Raw genomic sequence first — 17,850 nt, 5'->3', positions numbered from 1 at the left:
GATGAAGAGATTGACCCTGACAAGATCTCTCCCTGGTTGCTTCGAATAGAATTAAATCGAGAAATGATGGTCGATAAGAAGCTCAGCATGGCAGATATAGCAGAAAAGATTAATCTTGAATTCGATGACGATCTCACATGCATATTTAATGATGATAATGCTGAGAAACTGATCCTCCGTATTCGTATTATGAATGATGAAGCTCCTAAGGGTGAGCTGCAGGATGAATCAGCCGAGGATGATGTGTTCCTCAAAAAGATTGAAAGTAACATGTTGACAGAAATGGCCCTTCGAGGCATTCCAGATATCAATAAAGTGTTCATAAAAAACAGCAAACTGAATAAGTTCGACGAAACCGAAGGATTTAAGGCAGAGAATGAGTGGATGTTGGATACAGAAGGTGTTAATCTTTTGGCTGTCACATGTCATGAGGATGTTGATGCGACGAGGACCACAAGTAATCACTTAATTGAAGTTATCGAAGTTCTCGGAATTGAAGCAGTCCGTAAAGCCTTGTTGGATGAGCTGCGCGTTGTCATATCTTTTGACGGATCTTATGTAAATTACAGGCATTTGGCTATATTGTGTGATACCATGACATATCGTGGTCACTTGATGGCCATCACTCGTCACGGGATTAATCGCAATGATACTGGGCCCATGATGAGATGCTCATTTGAAGAAACCGTGGACATTCTTCTGGATGCTGCTGTCTTTGCTGAAACAGATTACCTGAGGGGTGTCACTGAAAATATAATGTTGGGTCAGCTTGCACCGATTGGCACAGGAGACTGCGCCTTGTTGCTGAATGAGGAGATGTTAAAACAAGCCATTGAGATCCCTCTGCCGAGCTATATGGAAGGGGGCATGGATTTTGGCATGACTCCTGCCCGTTCACCCCATTCTGGAACACCATATCACGATGGCATGATGTCTCCAAGTTATCTGCTAAGTCCAAGTCTGCGGTTATCTCCTGTTACAGATGCTCAATTTTCTCCTTATGCCGGTGGAATGGCTTTTTCTCCGACATCGTCTCCAGGCTACAGCCCATCATCCCCTGGATACAGTCCATCATCTCCTGGATATAGCCCCACTTCTCCTGGATATAGCCCTACTTCCCCTGGTTATAGTCCCACTTCCCCAACCTATAGTCCTAGTTCTCCTGGATATAGCCCAACAAGTCCTGCGTATTCTCCTACCAGTCCATCGTATTCACCAACTTCTCCTAGTTATAGCCCTACCTCACCTAGTTACAGCCCAACGTCACCAAGCTACAGCCCGACGTCCCCTAGCTACAGCCCGACATCTCCAGCGTACAGCCCGACTTCTCCAGCTTACAGCCCGACGTCTCCAGCCTACAGCCCGACTTCTCCCTCATACAGCCCTACGTCTCCATCTTACAGCCCAACCTCGCCTTCCTATAGCCCCACCTCGCCATCGTACAGTCCAACTTCTCCATCATACAGCCCCACCTCACCTGTGTATAGCCCAACCTCTCCTGGTTATAGCCCTACCTCCCCGAGCTACAGCCCTACCTCTCCAAGTTACAGTCCTACGTCCCCGAGTTACAATCCCTCAGCAAGATACAGCCCTTCCCTAGCATATTCACCTACTAGTCCTAAGATAACACCATCTAGTCCATATAGTCCCTCCTCTCCGAGTTACAGGTAAATTTGGTAAAGCATTTTGTAATTCTTGCTGTTCATTTTTGGCTGAATTGTCTTCATTTTAATAACTATGTGAAGCAACAGAATACTAGCTAAACGCGCGAGTCATTGACGTTATCCCAGATGGTTCATCATAAGTAGTTGGTTATATCATTATCGTTCTTTGTTGTGTCACTAAGGAATCTAGATTAATTCAAAATATTGCATCGCTTCTGTAATGTGACTCGAGAATGACATGGTTGAGTTTTTATCCTCCATTGCAGCCCAACATCGCCTTCGTACTCTCCGACATCTCCGACATATTCTCCTTCTAGTCCAACATATAGTCCAAGCAGGTGAATTGATTATTATTACACTTTCATTTATGGATTCTTGAAAGAAGAAACGTGATGGGATATAGTGCTTTCATTTAATCTGTAAATTTTATGTTATTATTTGACTTTTCAGCCCGTATAACTCCGGTGCTAGTCCCGACTATACTCCTAGTTCTCCACCATACAGGTGAGTGGCAGTACTGTGTTAGCTGGTGGAATTTATCCCAAAATCAATCATTGGTATTTTAGCTATACTTGTTTGGTTCTAAGCTGTTCATTTTTTGTTATGTCTTCAGTCCAAGTGGAGGGTACTCACCTAGTGCACCTGGGTATTCCCCTTCCTCAACAAGCCAATACACTCCCCGTGTTAGTGAGAAAGATGACAAAAGTGTTCAGAATGATAAGAGCAGCCGCTGAACTTCATCATGTACCATTGACCGAGATGGAGAACCAAAGCTCCTAATCTTGAAATCCTGACCTTTCTGCAGTGTTTTCGAAAGATGTCAGCTAATTACTGATAGTTGCCTTGTAGATCACTTTTATGATTCCTTCTGACTGATTTGATATCATGTACTTATTTTGATGTGGTTGCACATTCTAAATTTGGTATTGGTATATTTAATTATGGACATGGTTGTGCTCGAAATTGAATAATTTGGTTATCGTTGCCACTTGTAATCATAATAAATATGTAAATGGAAAAACTGAAAGAGTTCACATGGATATGAAAATGGAAGTTAGGCTGTCAAAAAGGTGGTACTCTTTCAGAACGAGTGTGCTTACGATATGAGTTAACTGGGTGGTGTTTTCGGTTTGATTCACTCTCCTTTAGTCTGATTATTCGAGTTTGTTTTCTTTGTTTAGTTTGAAGCTCATTAATCTTGTGAATCATATGATTCTGTAAAAGAACATGTAACGTATCGACAGGGTGGACTGCCTAAATTCTCAATGTATTGTAGTTTTATAATAATGTTATTGTTAATTTTTTTAAACCTCAATATGGAATTTTGTATTATGCCTCCTAATTGGTAATGGCAGTTGAAACAGAGAGTATAGGATGGGATTGTCCACCACCTGCAAAAGTATTGGCATCCATGATTATTTGCACGATTTTTCTACGTTCTTCGGGCGCTGAACTTGTGTGATTATGCTGCTGCTCTCGGATCTGTATAGAATTTTAGTTGTATTCCATTGCTTCTTTTGAACTCAGTTTCGGCGCTATAATGACATTTTGATACTTCAAAGTACATCTCTCTGGTTTTACTGCTCTATCAAGAAATGAAGCAGAAGTTGAAATCCAATCAGCCAAACTTGGCCAAGGAGTTACGTGCAATGTTGACATCGTTTGTGTCCATTCCCATTGCCATGATCACCAGTGGTGGATCCGGCATGCGTGGCAATTTTTTTTTTTTTTTCCACAGTAGATAATATTTTTAGATTATATATTCAGTTTTAGTGGTTTTAATGGAATTGCAAGGATTCGAACTTGTGCTCTTCCTCTGAATTATACAAAATCTGGCCACATGTCATTTGCTGAATATTTTTAACATTAATAACAGAACTATGTCTTTAGTTTAAGCAAAATAATAATTATATTTAATTTTTAATATTTTATTATGACTGACAGTCAAAGGTCAACGGTCGTTTGTACTCGATCAAAATTTTGGATCTACAACTGATGATTACTATCGTTCGATTGAGCTTCTTGTTGTGGCAACACCCAATGCTATAACTTCTTGTTTACAAGACAACCACGGTGCTTCATGTCTAATGGTCATGTAATCTATCTCCACGAACTACGAGGCACTAACAATTTTTAAGTCTTGTGTAGTTTATGATGATGGCCTTAGCGAACATGTTCACTTAGAATCCACACAATTAAGATGACATGCATGTCAATAATATGAATTGAAGATCAGCACAACACTAGTTGCTACTATGTTCAGCTTATGAGTATTCAACTTATAATCCAACTAATACATTTTGTAAGTATGTTATAGAGCCGGCTCGAGCGGAAGGTTACTGAGGCTGTTGCTACGGGTCCCGTCTTTTTTTTTACACTAATTGTGAAGTTCTTGATGATTTCTTTTGTAAAAAATGAACTCAATATATTTACATGTATAATCATTTTCGTTAAGTAAAATAATAAGAATTATTAAAAATAGAATATTTGCTGTAGAAAATTTTACCAGTAGTTAAATAAGTATAAAAAAAATTAAAGATTATGAATTTTCTGTTAGTAATGTTGAGAAAGTAAACATTTCAATAAATTTAATGCTGATGGAGATTTCGTCAATAAATACTCCAACTAAAGTTAACTTTTGATAAAAGTTTTTGATGAAAAATTATATGAAAGTTACAAATTTTAATATTAAGGAAAAAAGAATAAATATTTCTTTATCAGTGATCGGGTGTCAAAGCTGTTAAGGGAATAAATTCCACATCGGTTAAATACCGAAATATTGACTAACTTATATAGATCTTGGGTCACTCCTCTTAATAAGGTTGACCTTATTAAGATGGACCCCAAATCTTAACATGATATTAAAGCTCAGTAAGCTTCAACGAACTATTCGATCTGATTAAGTTTCAAAAATGAGCACACGAATTTCAAGATTGGTTTGCTCAAAAAGAGCTACCATCTTGCGGGGCATGTTAAGAGAATAAATCCCACATCGATTAAATACCGAAATATTGACCAATTTAAATAGATTTTGAGTCACTCCTCTTAATAAGGTTGACCTCATTAAGATGAACCCCAAATCTTAACAAAAACATTATAGGTGATTGCTAATTTGCTAAAGATATTATACGTCGGTAATCACAAAAAAAAATGTGTGTCAGTGATCACTAACAAATGTGCATTTTTGATCACTTATGTTATTATTATGGATAATTTCGTCCAAATCATCAACTGATATTGTTTTTCGTCAAGTATTATCTGTGATTTAGTCGGTGATTATTTTTATCTTTATATGATCATTGGTTGATATTGTATTTCACTAGGTGTTACCTGGGATTCTTTTGGAAATAACTTTTTCATTTATATTCTTTAAAAAGACCTCCTCAGAGATTTTACGTAAACCTCAAGTTGTTTGAGCCGTCTTACACATTGATATCATTCGTTTACGAAAGCTTACTTTTTCGACCAAGTAAAAAAAGTTAATTACTGTAAGAGTGTGTTTGATAGCACACTATTTTCCATGAAAAATGAAAAATCAATACTATTTTTCAATTTTTGTAGTGTTTGATAAGTGAAATTTTCCATGGAAAATGAATTCCATCTTTCTTGGCCACATCAGCATTTTCTACTGTAGTATTTTTTTTTTTTATTATTATTTGTTTTTGGGGCAATGAAAATAAATTCTAAGAATTATTATAAAAAAATATTTCCCTTCAACTAACAATTTTCATGTAAAACAAAGTCAAACGAATACCAAAAAATAGATAATTTTCTTCAATTTTTTTGTTGGAAATCGAAACAAATTTCATACCCAATATTAGTAAATTATATCCCTTTAATTGACAATTTTCATGTAAAACAAAATCAAACGAACATAAAAAATACTTTTATTCCAACATTTTTCTCGTGGAAAATTATATCAATTAAACACAATAATTTACAATTCCCAATAAAATAATTTTTAAACAATTAAATTTCCTAAAATTCGTTTTCAATTCCATCTTTGCAATCAAACGAACCCTAAATTAAATTTCACATTACTTTTCCAAAAACATAACTTGGTTAATTTTTTCTTTAACTAATTAAAACTTATTTGCTTCACAGTCAACTTTACATTAACCTTATGATACAACTAACACGTGGATTGGGAACTGGGGAAAAGCAAATTGTCATGCTTGTTTAGGTGATATTATAATGAAGAAGGATAACGAGTCTCACGAAATATATAAATAATAATTGAATAATGGTTGTCAATGAGTGATTAAAAGAATGTTTTATTATAAAAAAAAAAATTATAATGAAATCCAAACAAGTAAAATTCCTTCTAATACAATATTTTGATGGAAAAAAAAATGCTTTTTGAGATTAATGAAACCAAACAAGTTCTAATGTTTTTATCGGTTCACTTTTAGGCCAAAAATTTAATATAATAAATATATCAAGATTGATTTACTCAACACCGATGTTCATCTTATGTTAAACACTGATGATGTATCATACAAATCCATTGGTGAATAATTTTATCGTGGGTCTCAACATTTTAATTAAATTTAAAATTAATCAATTAATTTATATGATAGGTCGTCCTTAACATAAGATGAGTACCAATGTTCATTATATCATTCTTGATAAATATATTTATTCAAGGTTTGTTTGCCTAATGAAATAGAAATAAAAAAGGTTTTTGGTAGCTTAACCTTCAAGTTTACATGGAAGAGCGACAGAGCTTAGGATACATCATTTTCCTGGTGCTAAATGGTATTGGCTGACATCAAATATTCTATATATAAATTTTTTAAGCAAGTAGAATTTCTATTACATCTTAGGTATTTTAATTCCATCTTGGGGATATTCTTTATACAAATATTTATGCTTTATAAGACTTAGTTAGTTGTTTATCTGTAGTACAGATGAAAGAAAAAGAACCAGAAAGATGAAAAGACGAACCAGAAAGAAGAGAGAGTTTCAGATCGAGAGAGAAGGAAGGAAACCAATTATGTCTGTTCAGAACTTCCTTCATTCCCGTCTCTTGTTTAAGTAGTGGGAAAAAGGCGTATTTACGGTTAAAATTTTGAAATATGCTGAAACTGCCAATTTGAAATGTTGAAACTGCCGTCTTCAATTTAACACCGAACGGTGTCGTCTCCAGCTTGGAGTTTCTGGTAATTTCGTTGAGACCTCTTCTTCTTCTTTCTCCAGGAGCTTCCTTCCACTAGCTGCTTATGACACTGCTATCTCTTCTTGTTCATTTCAGCATCTTGAGAGAAGGATTTAACGTATTGTGTGGCTGTATCTGTAATCTAAACAAATTGATCTTTCAGATTCTTTATCTGTTGTTGTCTTTTTATCCTTTTTTGTGGGTCCAAGTTCAGAGCTTTTGTTGAAATATGATAGATTGGAATGTTGGAGGTAGAAATTGCTCGGTTAATTTTCAGGTCATTTTTTAATTGAGCATATACACAGATGGACCATTTTCATCTGCTAAATGGTAGTACTTTTGCAGTTTTTCTAATCTCAAATCCTAAAACTGAAGCATAGGATTTTTTCTGTTGGAAAGAGCAAATGAAGAATCTTGGGTGCTGATAACAGTTAGATTTAGAAACTTATTCAGTCCTTAATTGAAAATTGATAACAGTTTAGATTTAGAAAGTGAACAGATCGTTTTGAATCCTACCTATTCCTGCATTAAGCTTTCAGATCCTTATGAACTCTTTTTCTAATTTATTTACCATATTTTCATCAGGTTGAGTGAGACTGAAATACCTATTTCACAACCGAGGTCAAAACAAAATCTTCTCTTGCAAAACATCTACATGTTGAATTTAATTTTAATCATGCTAAGAATCAAAAATTACAAAATCATATATTGATAAATCGAATTCATACCTGTGAAAGCTATCATTGATATGAATAATAGTTGTAATAGCGGCCAAAATCTTCCCTTCCTTACTCCTCACAAAATATCAGCTATCAATGAGGCAAGTTAATAAAACAACGTGGACATGAGAGGGGACCTAGCCTTTATATAGAAAATAATTGAGCTGTCCCATTACGACTAGAATTTTAATTATGGTTTATTTCCGGCCCACATACTTAAAATTATCACATCATATTAATTACAATCCGTAAAGTGTAAAATACCCAATTAATCATTTAATAATTTTGGTCCAATCACAAAATATCATTATGAGTCATACATCTAACCTCTAAAATTTGCAATTTAATGTGAAGCCCACGAATGAAATTATGTTCCAACATATGCAATAGAAGCAAAATTATATGGTGCTTCTGCTTGAACTTTCATATAGGGAGGTGCCAGAACCGTAAATTTTTTGAGTAAACTTGTCTGTTAAATTGAAGCTTGCATTCGTTATGTTCATAGTAGCATTGTAGAGATGTTATAAAATCTATAGTCCGAAAGAAGTGAAAGAAAATTTTACCCACTTTGTAAGATGGTGGTAATAGATATACTTCTGATACAAGACAGTAAATTGTTGCTAAGAAAATAAAGTTAAAATTTAGGGCCCATTTGGAAGTAATTTTAGAAAAGATCACTAGAGCAATGATTTGTAAGAGAGAGTGTTTTTAGTACTATCTTATGAATTGTACGTACATATGACGAATTTTTTGGTACTATTTTATTTTATTTCTTGATTGGAAATATAGAAAGTCGTTGAATATAATATTTGACTGTAAATACTTGACTATATCTAATAGTTTAAACTTTTAGATCAAATGGTTCGACAAGGTATCAGAGTAGGCAAAGGTACTAAATTCAAGTCTCACCACTAGCCATTCATTAAAATTGTGCACATGTAAAACTTTATTGAAAGGAAAATAATCTCATTTACATGTGAGGTGACGTGATGAAAATAATATTTAAATGATAAACATTTGATCATTTCTAATAGTTTAAACTTTTAGATTAAATGCCTCAACAATACATCTGCCTTGTGATTTTAGAGTGTGTTTGATTGACATGAAAAATATCACATAGAAAAGAAAATGTTTTCCTTGTTTTGAGGAAAATAAAAATCACCTCCACCCAAGGAAAATATTTTCCTTAAAAAAAGGAAAATTAGGCATATTTTTAAAAGTTGGAAAATATTTTTCATGAAAAAAATTAGTAATCAAACACTCCAAGTTGGAATTTGGGTGGAAAATTAATATTTTTCATGAAAAATAAATGTAATCAAACTCACCCTTATTGTTTTTGACACTAACATGTTATTCTTTTTCAAAAACATTTTTGGAATGGCAAACTAACATGTTTTTTCTCATTTACCCAAATTATGCATTTACCAAAGATATTAAATGAAGAAATAGACTAGGATTAGTTTGATTTATTTCTATCCATTTCAAATCAGAAAATGTTTCGTCTATTTACTTCCGTTAACTTTCAATGTTTACTGCAGATTTGAAGTATAAATATTTCTAATCTCATTGAAATGCAGACTATTTGAGTGATATTTATTCTCTCTCTTCTTTCTCTCTCCCATTATGCATCAAATGATGGTAAGAATATTCATCCAATCGATAACTGTTCTATAAAAGTTCATTAATATCTAAGCTACATAGGACATGAAATTTTTTGCAAGTAGACTAAGCTCACTGAACATGAGAGTTTCTATCCTTTTTTTATGTAACAGGTAACTTTGGCTCAAACAAACGAGTTTCGCTAGGGGTGCATAATTTGGTATACTGAAGGGTGTTTAGGACGCGTTTTGACCGCGGCAGGGATGCAGACATATTTTCAGGTACACGAAGGCAGCACGATGTGCAGACCATATCAGGAACGCAAGCACGTTCCCAGGCGACGTGCGAGGCAACGTGTTTGGTGCTCGCAATTGTGACTGTCATTGCACTGCGAACTCAAGTTTCGTCCCCTTGCCAACACGGGCTTTCCGCCCATGCACGATGACGAATCTAGATCTTCCTCGAAAATTAGGCCGCAAGCATCTACGTTGGCACGTTCCTGATTATTTCTGGTCAGTTTCTGGGATACGGTGTGCAGGCCATGTTTAGGACGCGTCCTAACCGCGGTCCAAATTACGTACCGTTAGCTTTATCCCAAATTATATAGTACTACTGTTGCTTAAAGAAAAAGGCAACATTGTCATAGAAAGGAAAATGCATGCATTAGAAATGAAACAAATTCGATATGAAATTCCTAAAAATTTTCCCTCATTATTCTTAATCTTTTGCACAGGTCTTTTAATAATTATTTTTTTCTCTTTTTTATATTTCAAAAGTGACAAAATGGGGGTTTTGTATCCTTGATCTGTTGAGGACGTTCCATAAGGCAACTATATGGTCTGTATGAAATCAAAGCTTGGTTGATTTGAATACAGCTAAATCTATAATATAGTGAGATAATGCAGAAAATTGGTTAAACTTAACTTTTGCATTTGACCTTGATATGGTGTTTAGAAGCAATGGAGAGATGGTGAAGAGGTAGAAAGATCATGCTCTTTTTTTACAGCTCGTAGGGGATCTCCAGCTCATGCACCAATTTCGTGTAAAACATCAAATTGGTGCAAAAATATTCCATTCAACCCAACACCAAATCATTACATCAAATTGGTGTAATTCATTTGATGAAATTTTTTACATTTTTCCATGTTTACGTTTTGCCCCTCATTTTATACCATAAGAACTGGAATATATATATTGTGGTATTGAGTGTAATTCTTCTTCTTCTTTTTTTTTTTTTTAACTAACAAATACAGTATTTTAGTTAATTAAATGTAATTTTTAATTTAGAGATTTTAATAGTGATGTAATTTGTAATTAAAAAATTTACAAAATAAATTAATTGTTGATATTTGGAGATGACTTTGTCGGCTCGGCTCGTGGGTACATTTGAACGAGCTAGAGCACGAACCGAGCGGCCACCATTCCTCTACTGGCTGTATCGTCCTTTTGCTTTATGTTGACAACATCATTTTAACTGTGACAACGGATCTCTGAAAGAAGTAAAGGCGTGGAGAAATGGAAGGATGAGAGAAAGAGAGAGAGAATATTAATGATATAGAATTCCAATATGTAGTGACCAAAACAATCACTTTTTTGCTCAGTGACCATTTGCAAACGGTCACTAAAGTTGCAAAGTGACCCTTTTTTCCATTTTTTTTTCGTTCTTTTTTTCACTCTATAAATACCTCAACCTATTTTCAAAAATTTTCGCACAACATTCTAACAACAATTCTCACTATCTTCCTTCTACACAATATACTACTACATTCATTTCTAATTTTCTACCTTCAATTTCAATTACCAATTTATCACATTACAAATTTACTTACTTATACTTACTATGCACTAACATTATACGTATTCTGTACATTTCATCACAAGTTCACAATTCACAAATGGATTCGCACTCATTTGTTCAGGGCTGATTCGACAGTGTCGGAGGCGAATCACCTATAATGCTGCAAAGTCAATTTTGGAATGAATTTGTCGATCTCAACGAAGTACCAATTCCCGAAAATATTTCTGATTTCGATGCTTATGGAAGTAGTAATGTAATTTATTTGAATGATTAATGGTTTTGAAACGGAAAAAGAGGATGAACAGAAATTAGATATTCCCGATACAAGAAGGAAGCAGAAGGGGAAAGAATAATCAAAATGTTAGGATCACTTTAAATTGATTTCAATGGGTCACTTGGTCGATGGAGTTGTAGAGTCTAAAGAAGTATATAAATACTGTCAACAATGATTGGCGTGGTAGAATGACATTTGTACCACTTGAACTGTCACTACAAAGCATATGCAGTCAAACACGGGCTTCTTGCTGCCAGTCAAATGCAATTGCAATTTGGTAGTCCAACCTTCGATTCTACTTTTACAACACTTTGCATGTGGATGTATTCGGAAGAGAAAACTCGAATGAGAATGGTGAAATTCGTTGCTGGTGATGAGTTGTCTCTAGCAATAGCGAATAACTAACATTTCGTCTCCTACGTGAAAAAAGATCTTCAACCAAGGTATGTCAAGATAAATGGAAACACTATTCATTCCGATACAATAGAATACTTCAATAATACAAAAAAATAATTGATTACCGATTTGTAAAAATATGAGATGTTATATCTTTAATTTCGGACATATGAGAATGGATTAATAAAATAGGTTATACAGCTACAACTGCACACTACATAGACCTACTTTGGTTTATGGATCAAAAAATTATTGTTTTTAAAATTATTGAGTTTTCTCATAACACTAACAATATATATAATGTTATTATGAGCATTCTTAGAGAAACCACTGTGAGGGTAAAATACGTTCTTTTTACGTTTGACAATACTAATATTAATAAGCCAGTTGTCAATAAATTATGCAGCGTTCTAAAGCCTGACTTCGGTGGTTATTTATTTCATATTTATTGTGTGTGTCATATTTTTAATTTAATTGTGTAAGATAGTTTGAAATATATTAAGAATAAACTTCAAAGAATTAGGAATGCATTAATATATATCATGATTTCACTTGATAGAAAACAAGCTTTTGAGGATTTTTGTATTGAATTTGGGACGATGAATGCTGAAACATTTGTTAGTGATGTAGAGTATAGATGGAACTCCACTTACTTGTTATTAAAATCATGCAAAAGATTTGAGCATTTAATAACTAATTTCATAACAATAGGCACACTAGAAATGAAGATACTAGTTTGAATGAATCTTTAAAAGTTATAAAAAATTGACAAATATTTATGACTCTACAAATATGTTATTTGAAATGTACTATCCCACTAGTTATATGGTGCTTGAACGTCTTTATATAATCGTAAGGGTTTTTCATAAATATAAAAATGACCACAAATTTAATAAAGCTATATATTTTATAGAATTAAAGTTTAGAAAATATTGGAAAGACTTACCTATGTTATTCCCTTTAGAATGCATTATGGACCCCCGATACAATTTATCAGGTACTAAGTATGTAATAGATCAGATTTCAAAAGTTTTAACTTTTAATACTCCTATCACTTATAGAAATTTAGAACAAATTTTATGTGAAATGTACGAATTATATGCAGAACGAATGAGTGTAAATATTAGTCGAGTACCGTTTGCACCTAATCTCCCCGCTAATATTGAAGAAAATGACGTTGAAATATCAAATTTATTTAAAAGCATTATTACGTATAGATATGATGCAAATGCAATATATTTCTCTAGCAGTAGTATGTCTACCGCATGTAATCAGACATTGGACACAAGTCCAAATGCATTTGTCCACTGAATTAATTGACTACTTTAATTATAATATGCCTAATAACAAAACAATTAAAAAATGTTTATAAAAAGTAATTGATTTTTGACGAAAGTACGAACGATGAAGACCAGTAGTTTAGGTGATTGCAAAAGACATACTTACAATTCTGGTTAGCATTATAGTTTCGAAGTCAGCTTTTAATGCAGACAAAAGGGTTCTGTTCGAGGTGATGAGCCGGCCGAAAAAAGATATTTTGAAAGCATTAATGTGTTTAAAGGATTGACAAGACGCTTATTTCTAACTGCAAGATAAATAAGTTGAAATTACATGTCGTCAGGTAAGTGATATTTAATTTATCCATATTAATTAAATTTTGTTATTTTATAATACTGCTTTTAATGTTTTTAAAAATTGTACACGTAACAAGTTGTTCATATACAATTTTTAATTTATTTTACACGAAATTTAAGTATTTGGTTCCAAATTTAGATAAAGGAGGGGGTTTTATCTATTACAGAAAAAATAAAAAAAAAATAAAAAATAAAAAATTTTGCGAGCTCATGAGTCGAAGCTTAGCTTGATTCACGAGCCACGAGCTCAAGGGCCAAGTCAAGCTCCACTTGTGATGACCAAAAGCCAAGTTCGTGAGCAATAGGGTCGAGCCGAGCCACCAATACATGAACATGGCCTTAGAATGACGGTCAAAGTCAGATCTTGTTGTTGCAACATTTCGTGTCAATGAAGACTAGAAACTATTAGGCTGGCGTTGGAAAGCCTCATGTTAGAGTAGATGGGTTTTAAGTGTTATTTTATCTATGGTGTGACACTTAGTCGAGACACACCTCACAAAAGTTGAAGTCAGTTGTTGAACTCGCAACTAAGTTCAGTAGTCAATTTAGAATTTTGTCGATCTCAGTATCAAGTTTACCACATATCCAGTATCATGACAAAGTTCTTAACTTTGTCATTTCTGTTTCATGCGGATTTTCGAATCTGAAGTTTGCGAGGGGGACTTTTTCCGCTAATGACATAGAAGAATCAGACAACTTGTTGCACCTTGGGAGGAATTTCTTATTATGTGGATCTAACTTTGCCTAAAAACACTTATCCACTTGTTCAATTGGAGAAGACGTCGATACGTAACTGATTGTTTATCAAATTTCCTTTTAAAGGATTTGGTGACTACTACAGTTTGATTTGACAATCACATCGCAACATCTCAAGCTTGATAAGAGATCCGCGACATTGCATTTGTTCCATGAAATTTTGAAGTCAACATTAATTAGATATCCATTGCCCAAGTAAATCATATAATCTATAATATAATATTAAATATACATCAAGTGAGAATCAATTTTTTGATGATTCTAATCTTACTATAATTCAATTGTTTCAATAATATTTTACTCTTCGTTTTTCAATAGGTGTTTAATCTATTTAACTATTTGAATAATATTAACATGAATTATTTTGCCAACTATTTAGTTATCATCAATGTACATTTGACTGATTCATTTTACTTGTGTGCCTTCATTCATGTATGAATTCTTTGTTATTAATTCTCAATTATTTAATATTCATGTTCAATTAAGTGCTATTCATTTTCATTTTTTATTTATACATTTAAGTGTTATTAATTATAATTCTATGTTGATTGGAATTAAATTATATGCATTTAGTATAAATGATTTAACATTCATTATCATGTATATATTTCCCTATATTAACTCTAAAAGTAATTAATATCCACGTATCTTCAACTCTAACTAGTAACAGTAAATCAAAGCATAGTGTCATTTATTTATACATTCAAATCAGCCTTTTAATTAATTATTTTATTTGAAATTTGTTTATATTTTTTTGAAAAAATTGAGAATGTAGTTACAATTTGTTCTTTATTTTTCTTTTCTTTATTTTTTGTTCTATTTAAATAGGAGGCTACATTTGATATTTTAAACTTTGAATTGAAAAAATTGATAGAAATGATGATTTTCACAATGACATGTGAAAATTTGAGAAAATAAGGGTGAAAATGCAAAAAAATGAAGGATATGGTTGCTTTGCACAATAATATTGAAAAGTATGGACGTTTTGTGTTAATTACCATTTTAATAATTTATTTTAACTAATTTGTAATTTTTTTTAAAAAAAATTGAGTGTATAATTGTAATTTGTTCTTTTTTCTTTTCTTTTTTTGTTTTATTTAAATATTAGGGCGTATTTTTTATTTTATATTTTTCATTGAAAAATTGGATGAAAACGATCTTTTCTACAATGAAATGTGAAAATAGAGGTGAAAATGCCAAAAATGAAATGTAAGAACGTTTAGGTTACAATGTTTATAAATTCAAATCAGACTTTTGATTAAAAATAATTAACTTATCTAATCAACTGATTAGCCATCAAAAAGCTAAACTAATCTCCTTATGAAATCATAAACCACACCACAACTACACGTGCTCAATTAGTCCACAGTCGACCCGTTGGATTCACTCCGACCCGCTATTGTAGGACCGGTCGCTCTGATCGCGGCTCCAGACAAATTTTCAATCTTTCTCTTTCTAGAGCTTTACAGGATTTCAACTCTCCTCGAATCCTGCTGTTTTACGGAACGAAGTGAAATATTGAAGTTACTTTATATCTACACATCATAATTAGGTAGAGATTACAATTCTGTTCAGTGATGAGTTTGTGAAAAAATAATGGGTGTATTCTGCGGTGGCTTCCTCCGCGACACATGCGATCGTGTCGCTGATCGTTGCTTCCGCTTCTTTCCCTGTCTATCTGATCCGGGTACTGCTTATTATTTTGTGTTGATGGTTTCTTATAAGAATAATAAGATAAGATAAGTTGAATTTTCTTTTTTTATTGAATATTTCTTCTGTCCAATTTATTATAGCTCGGAGATCTACTTTATGTTTGAAGGTGGCTTTGGTGACGCTCCATCTGATTTTTCCCGGGGTTTTATTTGCATTAGATAGAGATTTGATTGTAAGAACCAGAGAAAATCCATGGTATTATTTTTAATTTATCTCTCTAAATTGATGAGTGTTTTGATGTGGGTTTTAAATGGATTTATTCTTTTTATGGATTGCATTTAGTTGACGATTTTAAATCTGAGTTACATTAAAGTAGAAAGTTACAGCTTTTCTATGTTCGAAATTGATGGGAGAACAGAGCAACCACAAATATTCCAACTACATATTTGAGACGATGCAGTGGAATGAATGATTCTCTCTTCTTGTGTATCAAATGGAGTGATATCACAATAATATATCAAACCTAATAGACATAAGTGTTGTCTTTTTCATCCAATGGGGAAAACAACTACGGAACCATCACCCATAATCTCCATCATATATCATATTAACCATGGGAAGGCTAAAAAACAACAGGAAGAAGACAATTGCACGCCAACAATTATCTCATCATCTAACAAAGATGGAAATATAAAAACGAGATATTGTTGGTGAGCCAAGATAATGTATTTTTGGAGCCTCTAGTATTGACTAGAGAGAACCTTGTTTTCAATTATAAAGAAGAGATTATGGGTGTGCTACAGTCCCATGGTTTTTCCCCTTTGGTTAAGGATTTTTGAGTTTTTCTATGTTAAACAAATCTTGTGTTAATTGAGTTCCTATTAGTGTGCGTATACTCTATTTATAATCACTTATTAGGATTACATGAGAAGGGGAAAATATTTATTGCTTTGTTATTGTGTTGAACATTTGTGGTTTTCTTCTGCCATCAGGAATTGGGTTCTAAAGAGAACTTTTTATACATCTATATGTGTTGTTGAATTCTGAATGCAACTTGATAATGATAAGTTTGAAAAAAAATTATGTAATGCTATTTAAAAAAAGAAAAAATGACATGGCCCAAAAGCAAACAAGGAAATCGAGAATTCATTTTTTCTTGCTTTCACACTTAAGAGTCGTCCAAGAGACTTATACTATGCAGCGGTTATCTACCTTCCTATTTGAGCTCGAGAATTTGATTCCACATTAGGGCATGCTAGGTCTGATTTAAAATTTTGGTTTCTTTATGTTACACAATCATCTGACAGAAGGCCTCCTATAAATTGAGATTGAAGTGACGAGACTGAGGGACTAAAAATGTTCACATGATGGGTGGTTTTATAATTATTTCATTTCGTTTTTAGTGCTTACCGTGATAATGTGATTTCCATTTTCCCAACACAGGTACACTGTAATATATTTGTTACTATTTGTTGCTACACTGGCTCAGTATTTTATCACCTCTGGAACATCTCCTGGGTAATTAACATTATGAGCTACTCTTACTGCTAGAAGATTTACTTTAGATCTTTTGCTGAAGAGAATATATTTTTATGTGCCTGAAGCTTCTTTTTCTTTTCATATATGGAGCTATCTAATTGATGCGCAGAAGGCTGTTGATGAGAGAGATTCCTTAGTTAGAAGGACATCAGTGGATACACAGTATGAGGGTTCCTGTCTGAGTTTTTAATGTGCAGATTGTATCTACTCTATTTCTTAAAAATGGTATTGCCTAATAACTGCTATGTTTTTTGGTGTATCTTTTTTATTTTAAAATGTTCAAGCAAAGACAATCAGCTTCGAGCAAGAATGGCAGTGTTGTTATCACAGTGGACCAGAACCTATCAGGCCGGAATTATCAGAGAAGTAATGTTACAGCTTGGACAAAGCTAGTGATGGATATGTACCCTCCAGGATCATCTATTAGGTAACTTGTTTTAACAAACGGGCTTTAATATTGCTGCAGTACAGAAATTTCTGGGTGATGGGCTAGATGAATTGGAGTGACATCTTTGCTGGGCCAAGGAAGATATGTTACTCTTATCTTGAAAATTTCGTAGTATATATTATTAACAAAGAATAAAAGGTTTTTTCTGAGACGTAAGAAGGATCCCCCCCCCCCCCCCCCCCCCCTTTTTATTTTTTTTTTGGGGAGAAATT

General features: G+C 33.3%; 2 protein-coding genes across 2 annotated transcripts in view; both read left to right on the top strand.

The window, feature by feature from the left end:
* The window catches only part of LOC111409453 (DNA-directed RNA polymerase II subunit 1), a 10,183-nt gene extending 7,364 nt beyond the window's left edge, over positions 1-2,819 (top strand). Inside the window, exons 12-15 of the mRNA XM_023039499.1 lie at positions 1-1,667; positions 1,931-2,002; positions 2,115-2,168; positions 2,278-2,819. Coding sequence (XP_022895267.1) covers positions 1-1,667; positions 1,931-2,002; positions 2,115-2,168; positions 2,278-2,398 — 1,914 coding nt within the window. The 3' untranslated portion in view covers positions 2,399-2,819. The remainder of the gene's footprint in view (positions 1,668-1,930; positions 2,003-2,114; positions 2,169-2,277) is intronic.
* A 12,542-nt stretch (positions 2,820-15,361) lies between these two features.
* The window catches only part of LOC111408973 (protein S-acyltransferase 10-like), a 10,430-nt gene continuing 7,941 nt past the window's right edge, over positions 15,362-17,850 (top strand). The window contains exons 1-5 of the mRNA XM_023038850.1: positions 15,362-15,685; positions 15,792-15,906; positions 17,095-17,169; positions 17,281-17,352; positions 17,480-17,617. Of these exons, the coding sequence (XP_022894618.1) occupies positions 15,595-15,685; positions 15,792-15,906; positions 17,095-17,169; positions 17,281-17,352; positions 17,480-17,617 (491 nt within the window). The 5' untranslated portion in view covers positions 15,362-15,594. The remainder of the gene's footprint in view (positions 15,686-15,791; positions 15,907-17,094; positions 17,170-17,280; positions 17,353-17,479; positions 17,618-17,850) is intronic.

Source organism: Olea europaea, chromosome 14 (assembly GCF_002742605.1).
Source record: "Olea europaea var. sylvestris chromosome 14, O_europaea_v1, whole genome shotgun sequence".
NCBI classification, from domain to species: domain Eukaryota; kingdom Viridiplantae; phylum Streptophyta; class Magnoliopsida; order Lamiales; family Oleaceae; genus Olea; species Olea europaea.
Note: the sequence above shows the minus strand (reverse complement) of the source record. Positions and strands in the feature narration are given on the sequence as shown.